An 11,381-nucleotide genomic window follows, 5' to 3' on the forward strand; every position below is an offset into this window, starting at 1 on the left:
CTTCCTTCCTTCCTTTTTTCCTTCCTTCCTTCCTTTCTCCTTTCTTCTTTCTTTCTTTCTTTCTGCTTCCTTTCTTATTTTCTGTTATTTTCAATAGTGAGAATTGAACCCAAAACCTTATTATACCTAGTAAATGCTCTCTTTTGAGCCATGCTAACCAGCTCTTATGTTTTCATAACCCCCACCCCCCAACTTTTCCTGGGGCTTGAACTATGGCACTTCCTCTTTGTTTTTGGGCTCCAGGCTCCAGCTCTACCACTTGAGCAATAGCTTCACTTCCAGCCTTTTCTTGCGGCTTTTTAGTAATTTATTGGAGGTAAGAGTCTCATGAACTTTCCTGCCCTAGCTGGCTTCGAACTACAATCATCAGATCTCAGCCTCCTGAATAGCTAGGATTACAGATGTGAGTGACCAGCACAAGTCATGTTTTTGTACTTTTAAAAATTAGTTCTTTTTTTTTTTTTTGCCAGTCCTGGGACATGAACTCAGGACCTGGGCATTGTCCCTGAGCTTCTTTTGTTCAATGCTAGCACTCTACCACTTGAGCCATAGCACCACTTGAAGCTTTTTCTGTTTATGTGGTAATGAGGAATTGAACTCAGTGCTTAATGCATGCTAGGCAAGCACTCTACCACTAAACCATATTGTCAGGCTTAAAGAACAATTTTATTCACATATTTTACTTGTACAAAGTGAGTGGTTTTATTGTGATTTTCATGTATGCATAATTATTTACTTTTTCACACAGTATTCACACCCTCTATTGTTCTTTTAAATAACCCTCTCTCCAAACTCCTCCCTTTAAAAAATTTCTTTCAAAAATTTTAAATGTATTTATTATTACCTTTTTATATATGTAAACAATTTGCTTGGATCCTATTTTCCCCTCATACCTTCTCTGTTTTCCTCCTCTTATTTCTCACAGTTCTTACTTCATATAATCTTCCTTTCATTTCATTTCCTTTTTCATTTTTTACTCTAGATGTTTCATGTGAGGGTACACATCCAGTATTAGTTTTTCTGTGTCTGGCCGATTTCTCTTTATATGATTATCCCAATTCTGTTTTATTTTTAAAATTTTCTTTCTGAGGTAGATTCTTGTTAACTTTTGCCAAAGTTAGCCTCAAACTCATGATCTTTATGTGTCTGCCTTCCAAATCTGGGATTAAAGATGCATGTTATCATACCTGATTTTAAAAACCACCTTTGAAGAGGTAAAAAGGTTGCATTAGACTGTCTCTGAATGCATCAATACCATATTTGGGGGAATGAGATGGAGTGCCAATGCCTGAGAGAAAAGTCACTCATAATACATGTCTGCAGGGCAAAATGAATAGTTTTCCTGAGTAATCCTGAAGAGGATGATTCAACTGTCATGCTGTGTAGTTGTCTTTATTTATTTTTTGACAATAAGATCAAATAGAAATATATATGAGGCATATGTCATGTAGAATTAAGGAGAGATGGATATTGTCAACATATCAGCTATTAATTTAAAATAACAGAAAGGGAAATTTTAAGGAAAAAAAACTGTTTAAAGTACCTTCTGTGCCCTGCTCATGCCATCCCCAGCTGTAGTCTAGCACCATTACATAGTAGTTTAGAAAAATAATAGAGTTTTAGAAGTATTATCTTCTTTGTTCTGTAAAATGTAAAAATACTAATTGGGAGATACCATAATTTATATTGCTGAATGCAATTAGTAAAAGAATCCCATTCTCACTATGTTTCATGTTTGTTTCCAGAGACTGCATTCTATTATTTACCCAGCCAAAAGTTCAAATGTTGACCTTCCTTGCTTCTACATCAACACAATAAGTAATTCTTTAGGGTTTTTTGTTGTTTGCTTTTTGGTCATTCATGGGGCTTGAACTCTGGGTCTGGGCCCTGTCCCTCAGCTCTTCAGTTCAAGGCTGGCGCTCTACCACTTGAGCCACAGCACCACTTCCAATTTTTTGGTAGTTTATTGGAGATAAGAGTCTCACTGACTTTCCTGCCAGGGCTGACTTTGAACTGCGATCCTCAGATCTCAGCCTCCTGAGTAGATAGGATTACAGGTGTGAACCATGGGTACCCAGCTTTAGATTTTTTTTATTCTTAAGCTTTTTACAAATTTTGAAACTATGAATGAAGCAGAATTAAGAAATATTAGCTCCACATTTTTTCCTCTTTTTATTAACTTCAATCATTGTACAAAAGGGTTTTAATTAAACACATTCGTTTATATGTAGAATGCCTCATGATCAGCATCACCTTTCCCAGTGTTCTCCTCACCTACTCTGTTCCTACCATCTTCTTGGTATATGTATATACATTTGAACTGGAATACATTCTTTAAAGTTATCTGCCATTCTTTCCTAGATATGTTAGCATGCCCTTTGTGTTTTATTTCTCCTGGGTCCAGCATAGCAATCTGTAAGGCAAAATAGCAAAAGAACTATTTAAGCACTAATTTTGAAGATTCATTCATTTCTTTAAAAAATATTAAACAATGCAATAGTGAAGATGCTATACTCCTGTTTTTTTTTGGAGAACTTTGACAATATACAACTGCAATTAAATGCTGTATGAAGTGTATGATGTTAATTTCATCCTCTACTTTTCTATCTATTAAACTCTTAGCCACTTTTACTCTCCCAATATTATTTTCTAGTTGCCATACTACACTCCTTTTCTCTTGGTAATTGACTTATTTAAACATAATCAGGAATAGTAAAACTGGCTAAACTGACATAAGTATTTTTCTATATTATTATTTATGTAGGTTATACATGAATCACCAAATAATCTTCTATTTAAAAATCATTTAAAATTTTCTAATTTGTAATATCAATTCTTAGATCAAACATTTTTTAATTTTAATGTTATTGTCCAGGTAAGGTACAGAGGGGTTACAGTTACATAAGTAAGTTAGCGAATACAGTTCTTGTCTTGGACAAAACATTTGTCCTCAAATGTAAAGAGTAAAGTATCTTCTCATTTGGATACTTAAACTTGATTGTGCTTGTCTAATACAAGATTCTGATGTATAATTAAGACAATTATCTACATAATGAAGGGCAAATGGTATCTTTTATCTTGCATATACAAATCATTATCCAATTTAAAATATCTCAAAATTAAAAAGCCAAGTGGGATTCTTATCATGGTATTTTGATGATTTAAGTGTAGATGAATCATAAACACTAGATTAAATTTTCCCTGAAAGGATCTTATGTTTAAATTCTATGGAGAAATATGCTTGGCACCATATATTTTGAGTTTTATTAAAACCAAAGACTATGAAAAGAGTTTGAGATAGTTGCTCAGATGAAAACTATGTTGCTCCATAAAACAAGAGGCACCTGACACAATTATCCTGAAGTTCCAAGTCATGAATATGTTTGTCAGTCATTTTCTGTTCATTTATTTATGTTTTCAAGAAATATGGTTTGTTAGTTATATGCTTGTTTCTAAGTTTCCAAAGGAGAGCAAGATAGTCTTTTCCTACACCTTTATGGTTCAAGATGCCTGAGGAAATTGCTTCTCCACCATTAATAAATGTCATTTCTCATCTCTCCATAGAAAAGAGTGGACTTAAACTCAACATGAAGGATACAAGTGAAGTAAGGGAGAAGATAAGAAGTTAGACCTTACTGTGTTGAAGGTTGAATGATTCATTCAATAGATAATGGTATTGCTCAGAAAGAATCAGGTGCCAAAGAATATATTTGATCCCTGGATATGACCAAGAGGATGTAGAAGATAGCATTAAATATAGATAAAGAATGATTATAGTGAACTGGAAAGAAGTCCAAAGAAACAGATCATTTATTTGAAGCTATGATTGGGGGTGTAGATGTAGTGACCTGAATGTGGTTTGGAAATCCTGAAATACATGGTTATGTGGTAGAAAGAACACAAATGATGCTTGAGAGAGCAGTAGGAATTTATGGAAAGAGAGAGTCTCCAGAAAGAAATGGTCAACAGAGAGCCATATGCTATAAAGGAATGTGTTTGACCAAGGTCAGTGAATCCCACAGAATGAATGTAGGGAGTATCAAGGTTTGTGGTTTGGGCCTTAAAATACACTTAGTCTCAAATTTAATCTTTCTTTATTGTCAGGAGAATAAAAGGCATCAGAGCTCCTATCCTTAAATATTCAAAAAATTGCCTTAATTTACTTCATTCCATAGGTACAGATCTTGCCTACATATCTTGTTCTCAGCACATCATCTGATTTTTCAAATAATTTGGGTTTAATAAAAAAACTAAGTTCATTTTGCCAAGAAAATATCATCTGTGATTTTTAGGCCTGTTTATTTTAGAGGAAATATAATCCACATATTTATGATTCATTTACACTTAAATCCAAATACCATCGAGAGAAACCCATAGTACATCCAAGATCATTCTTGTCATTCATGTATCATTTTAAAAGCAGTTTTCCATAAGTTATGTAACTCTGAAGATTAAACCATATCTAACTTGGAAATGTAAGAGATTGTGCTTCTCAACTTAGGAAGTGTTATGACCACATTGGATTGTGAGCTTACAGCACTGGCGCGGTTTTGTGGACTCATCTAATTTACTCATGACCAAAGCACAACCTGAGAAGAGAGCAAGCCGATCATCTGCCATATCTGCTATCACATTCTGAAGATCCTGAGCAAATGAATTGTGTGGTATTTAATTAATACTTCTCTTTGAGCACACAAGTCCTTTGGATGGGATCTTGAATGTCATATGTGCCAAATAGTGTTTGCTTAATGAATGTATCCATGTCGTTAGTTTCCCCACCTCTCAGATAAATGTGCTCTCATTTGCCATTAAGGCATATTCCTTAATCATCCACACATGAGGGGAGCCCTGTGATGGGTTTTGTCCTAATTTGTATTATCAGACACAATTATTGGCCTCAAGAAGCTTTTATCTCAAAAATGGCAAAGCAAGTAAAATACCTAGATACTAAAGAAACTCAATCGAAGTTGGGTGCCAGTGGTTCATGCCTGTAATCCTAGCTACTCAAAAGGCTGAGATCTGAGGAGCTCAATTCAAAGCCATGCCAGGCAGGAAATTTCATGAGACTGTCATCTCCAATTAACCACCAGAAAACTGGAAGTGGTGCTGTGGTTCAAGTGGTAGAGCACTCTCCTTGAGCTAAAGAGCTCAGAGACAGCATATAGACCCAGAGTTCAAGCCCTACAACCAACAAAAGAAAAAAGAAAATCTAGCAAGTAACCTATTAGTATATAAGGACATAATTGTCACTTTCTATTTGTAGGATCTAAAGATTTTAATCTGCCATCAGATTGCACTACTAAAGGAAACATTCCCCAAGAGCATTGTGTAGACCAAAGAAAGGCTATAGGCAGGGGGCAAAGTTTAAGTAACTGGAATTAGTGAGAGTGAGTTAAGAAATTAGAGGGGAGACTGTACAAATTAGTTGATGGAAAGAGGACACATTTTGGGAACTCTAAGAAAGAATGAGAACTTGAGAAAGATAATCCCATTGGCAGCACATAGCTTTTTTTTTCTGACTTGGACAAGGTGTTTAATTTTGTTTGAGATAATGTTGCAAATGCAGATACTATGGTACCTGCTTCATAAATCTCCCATAAGGATGGATCTGAGTTTGCATATTATCTAGTTGAGTGGGGAAATTATGGTTGATGAGATACCCTCTTTAAGGAGTAGCACTATGCTACCTTTAATGGCCATTTCCATGGTGGTTAGTGCTAAATATTCAAAGTCTAGGTCATAATCAGACTATAATGGTGGTTTATTTGTGCACAGGATATAAATATTTACATAAGTAATGACAAACATTGTACATGTCATAAACAGTAACTATTTAGAGCTAAATTGTGAGTGCATTAATTTAGATTTTCTCAATACCACACCATAGAAAATGTGAGCAGTCAAATGGTGGAAAATCATTTGAAATGAACAGGAGAGAGAACAGGAGAGAAATGAGATTAATAGATGACATGGACATGAAAACCAGAGTGAATAGCAAGCTTTAAGGTCAGAGAACATTAGAAGAACATCACTATGATCAGTAACCATGCCTTTTAGCCCAAAGAATAAACTGTCCCACTGTATACATGGTGTCCTCCAAATATAGGACTATGAAATCCAGTCATGACTTTTGCACCATTATTTTATCATTACTTATTTCCATAACATAGTGTTTCTACAAATAAGCCTACCTGCCACATACCACTCTCATTATTGACTGATTAAGTGATGGGTAACAAATGAGACTTTTTTCAATTAAGCACCGTATTAGTTTCTTAATATATGACAATCACAAAGTTACAAGATCACTTCCAACATTAAAAAATGTTATCTACATGATGATTAGATAAGTAAAGGTAATCAAGTATGAAAACAGAGATATTTATAAATATAATTCTTGTATCACATCTCAAGACAATATATAGTTTGAAGTACAGAACTTTTCATATACCTCCCCCAAATCTCATTGATTTTACTCTGGTGCTTCACTGATATGATTATATTAGCAGAGGTAAAATTCAAACATCTCTCTGTGTGTGTGTATATATATATATATATAATATAATATATTGTGTGTTTAACATATATAAGATATATAGATGTAATATATCTGTATTTATACTCTATATGCATATATATAACTTATTAAGTTCAAGTAAACATGTCCAAATAGAAACTAGCAAATTTTTTAGACAGGGAAGATCCTATGTAATATAGCTTGTCTATAAGATAATTAAAGAAAGAACCTGAAACACCCATGAGTAAATTCTGCATTCCCCTGGAAATCCAACAACCAGCTCCTACGCCCACTTCTTTGCATACATTATGTAGAGCAAAAATGTTTGTCCTGGCTGTGGTGTTTGCACCTCTGCAGTAACAAGCTGTTTTGGAGTAATACCTTAAATGAATATTAGTAACATTTTCTCATTCAATCTGCTTTGATCTAACATGAAACTGAAATATTTTGGTGTGGCATATATAATTTTTTTCTGGCATTTACAACCTAGACTTCTTGAGTTTAGTATGAGTCTCACCTTTGCTCGTTAGTAAAAGCCTACATTTGAAAATCAAGATCCTTATGTTTTGTCTATATATTGGTAAATTACACTTTCCATTCATTTCTTCAGATCCCACTGCTTTGGAAGAGTTAAATACTCTTCTGGAAACTGGCAATTTGTTGGTGATCAGTATATGGACTCTGGCCTAATAAAACTTACAAGTCATGGGCTACTAGAAAATAAATGAGCAGAATTGTCCCAAAGAAAGCAGAAAAGAATAGGTGTTGTCATAGGCTTGCTAAGTAATAGTTACATTTTTAGGTGTTTGACAGACAACAATTTTCATATATACAATAACCTTAACCCATTCAAATTTGCTTTACCTGTGAAGGAACTGAGGCACAGATAAGTTAGTATCCTTGGAGCCAATATAAGGCTTGTAAGTGATGGCTGTGAGATTTAAATCCAGTCAGCCACCCTGGCTAAGTAGTTTGACTATTTCAAGAGATAGGCTCCTGAGAGCAAATGATTTCAGGCAGCTTATTATTTTTGTAACTAAGGCAAAAAAGAAGAATAACTAGATGCAAGGTTTTGTGTTTTCAAACAAATACAATAATGTACTGGGGTATTTTCCCTCTGGAACAAATCTCAAGTCTGAATGAACAACATAGGATTTGCCTAAAAGAATATTGCAGCAAGACACACTGGACAACAGCTTTGACAAATAACTTTTTCTCCTACAGTAGATATGATTTTTATTATGAACACTTCACACAAGCAAAAGTTACCCAACCATTATCCTTCATAATACAAGCACAGTTTCTGAGACCATCTGGATGGCGAGATAGGGAATTTATTCATTAAATTGTCTGTCTAAAATATCAGATGTCTAAAGATTGCACAGGTGCTGGGTTTCAATCAATTTGCAAGCAAATCCTCTCATAACTACCTTTAATTACAGTTTCTCTATATTGCTGACTACCATGAGAACCAGGTGAGAGAAGCAGAAGAGACCTTCTCTAGGGAAAGTTGAAAAGACAGGCTATTATGTCCAGCTCAGAAGGAAGGTAACCTTCTTGAAGTATTGGGACAGCAGCACCTTTATTACTAGTTCATTCGCTCCTTCCTAACACCAGCATTTCTGTGCCTGGCCTTATATTAGATAGTGGATGTAGGTGGACAAATATTACTTATTTACAAATAGCTTCCAATATTAGCAAAATCTAACAATTATTTCCCCCCAAATACTTAATTTTTGTTAAACTCTTAAATTCATTCTTGGTTAAGAACTGAGTTTTCTATCACAGAATATGAATTTCAGTAACAGTTTCTCAGTCTCAGTGGCCAATGACATTGGGCTCAATTAATTCCTTGTAGCAGGGTGCTAGTTCATGCATTTTAAAATAGCAGCATCCTTGGTCTGTATGCTTCAGATGCCAATATACTATGCTACCCAAGTTACAAGAACCAACAGTGACTTCAGATATTATCTCTGGATGAAAACTTCGACAATAATCTACTATACATTTATTTCAAAATAAAAGAAACAGGCCAGGTGCCAGTAGTTCACACCTGTAATCCTAGCAACTCAGGAGGCTGAGATCTTTGGGTCACAGGCTAGAAAGTCCATGAGACTCTTATCTCCAATTAACTTCCAAAACCTTTTTTTAAAGCCAGAAGTAGATCTGTGGCTCAAATGGAAGCTCAGGGACAGTGTCCAGGCCCTGAGTGGGACCTGTGGACATGGAGGAGAAATTGGAGACTGTAGATCAGGCACACAGGACACAGGACAGATGTTCATCAGCTTGAGAGATGTCATGTTAGTGATGACAAACTCTCCTCTCTTCTTGCTTACAGACACATAAACTGTATATACTGGCCATATTGGAGCACTATGGGACTAACAACAAATAGTTCCTCCAAAAATCAATGACCTCCACAGGACAGTTCTGAAGCTCCAGTGGCCTCTATTACCTCATATATTTAAACCTAAATCATGCTTTATTTCTTTTATAGACTCAGCCTCCAAATATTGAAAAACATGACAGAACATAGGAAGAAAAAGACAGTTTATGGTGACCTTAAAATAAATAGGAGGAAGCTTGTTTCCCTTCATTCCCACTTACCAAATCCCAATAAACCATGTAGACCTTCTAGACAGCATTCTTCCAGTAACTGTGGACTTCCAGTTTTTAAGAGGAAAAACAAATGGGAGGATGACAATATAAATAAACTGCTTAATGACCCTGACCATGCTCCTAATTACCAATTAAATATAAAACCTCTTTCATCTGAAGTAGGGGAGGGAGTAGTGGAGGAGAGAAAATGAGTTTAGGAGAGAACAAATTACCTTTTTAAAATTCTTGACTCCTTTTAGCCCAAAGGTCTTTCTTTTTGATATTGTGAAGCTACTAGAAAAGCCACATGCCTGACTGCCTGAGGCTTTTCCTTGCTAAAGGCATGAAGGAGGCTTTACAAGACCATTTCTCTAGTGAATGAAACCCAGCAGCCCCATCTCTGCACACTTGGAAGGAGGAACTCTTTTCAACTTCTTCTGGGTAAAGACTCTGACTTTAAGCAGGAACAATGTCAGCAAAAAAGGTAACTGACACCTTTGCCTCCAGAGGTCACAATTCCCCTCAAGCAAAGCCTGGATTTTCTACTTTGTCTCTATGGTTGGCTTAAAGTACCCAAAAGGACTTCTAACCTTTATCCTTTCTTACTCCTGCCATTATGAATCCACATGTTGAATATATTCTTAAAGGGTATGATGTCAAAGTAAACCTACGCAATATTAAAAGAAAAACTGCTCCGTGTGGTAGAAAAACAGTAATCAAAGCTTCCCAAACTGGCTTCAAGTGGCATAGTTAAGGGGTGCTGTCTAAAGATACCACCAACTATTTATTTCTGATACAGTGTCCAAAGGCCACCCTGGATCTGCTTCCAACTACCATAATGCTACGACTGGTTGAGCCCTTAGACAAAAAGGCCATGTCTAGGAAATACTACAAGGTCTGCTGTCTCCATTTAAGACAAACCACATCCACATGATGATAATAGGAATGTTTCTGAAATTTCAGAACTGCAAATTGTCCCAAAGAATGTACAAAAACAGTAAGACAAATAATACATGAACAGAATCTTTTCATCATGCAACACTGGCTTCTCACATCAGGAAGATTAAACAGAATATTTATACATAATCTTCATACACATTTGTTTTCTCCCTCTATGAGTATACACATGCTTGTCCGTGGCTGGGTCCTCAAGACCACATATGGCCATGGGTTACACTTTCTGGAAAAGAGTCCAGTTTGGATTTGTTTCTTGCTTAGGATATGTTCTCTGTCTTTTCTCAATTTTTTCGATGTCTGCATACACCACAGACTCTGACTTGTTAATCTTGTCACTGTGATGTCCACCAGAGTCGTCTAACTGTATCTATATAACTGGCCCCCAGTATATTCCCGTTTCTAGTTTTTCCTTTTATAGAGGACCACCAGAATCATGGTGATGAGCAGAGTGAGCCCTAGGACCACAGCAGTAACTATGCCCACTACCACCCTACCTGGCAAATTCCCTTTTTCCATGACTGGCAAACTCTCTTTTTCCACGACTGGCAAACTCTCTTTTTCCACGACTGGCAAACTCGCTTTTTCCACGACATAGAGTCTAATACGGCCAGGCTGGACAACAATGTCAGGAGGGTTTTTGACATCACAGATGTAGGTGCCATTGTGTATAAACTGCATATTTTCTATGTTGATGGATGCATCCTTCTTGTCCAGGTCTCCAGCCCAGCTGATTCTGTCCTTAAATGGTGGATAATTCCCAAAGTATACTTGCCCTTGGAAGTAGTGGAAAAACGACACAGTGGTGTTAGTCCCCTCTGGCCGGAAGCTCCAGGAAACAGTGGTTAGCCGGCCAGTCACATTGGTGGACTTGAATGTGCATGTGAGCTTCCCTTGTGTCCCATTTGCCACAGAGATTTCTTTTGGGGTATATACTTCCAACGTTGACACTCTGGCTGTCAACAGCCAGAGCGCAGCTACGAGCCCCGACCACAGCCAGCGCCTGCGGTGCGAGGTTGCCATCAATGCCCCGAGTCGGGCGGACGCTGCCATGGTCCTCTGGGTGCACTGACCCCGCGCGCCGCTGGGCCCGGGTCCGCACAAGCCGAGGCTCCACCACGTCAAGATTCCTAATGTAGAAGCTTCTTGCAGGATGAGTTTTTCCTCCTCTGAGAGAAAAAAAAAATGGTTACCATTGGTTACTGTGTAGGTCTGAAAACTTTTAAGTCCTGACGGTTATATTTTAAATTATTTTCTTTGCTCATCAATTCAAGCAGATGCCAAGAGGTACTGATCAAGTCTTTCACACCAA

The 11,381-nt window shown here is 36.7% G+C and overlaps 1 protein-coding gene across 1 annotated transcript; it reads right to left on the minus strand.

Annotated features, from left to right (window-relative positions):
- Positions 1–10,471: 10,471 nt before the first annotated feature.
- LOC105982790 (myelin protein zero-like protein 1) lies at positions 10,472–11,122 on the minus strand. The gene is made up of 2 exons (XM_013012462.1): positions 10,640–11,122; positions 10,472–10,600 (listed from the first exon to the last, which is right to left on the minus strand). The coding sequence occupies exons 1-2, from the start codon at positions 11,120–11,122 to the stop codon at positions 10,472–10,474; spliced, it is 612 nt and encodes a 203-aa protein (XP_012867916.1).
- Positions 11,123–11,381: the final 259 nt, after the last annotated feature.

Source organism: Dipodomys ordii, unplaced genomic scaffold (genome assembly GCF_000151885.1).
Source record: "Dipodomys ordii isolate 6190 unplaced genomic scaffold, Dord_2.0 Scaffold17, whole genome shotgun sequence".
In the NCBI taxonomy this organism is placed as follows: domain Eukaryota; kingdom Metazoa; phylum Chordata; class Mammalia; order Rodentia; family Heteromyidae; genus Dipodomys; species Dipodomys ordii.

What these genes read in the sequence shown, in the direction of transcription:
- LOC105982790 (XM_013012462.1), bottom strand. Translation starts at nt 11,122, where the DNA reads ATGGCAGCGTCCGCCCGACTCGGGGCATTGATGGCAACCTCGCACCGC. An exon ending in TGGAAAAAGCGAGTTTGCCA is followed by an intron (nt 10,601 to 10,639) that starts GTCGTGGAAAAA and finishes GTGGAAAAAGAG; the next exon opens with AGTTTGCCAGTCATGGAAAA.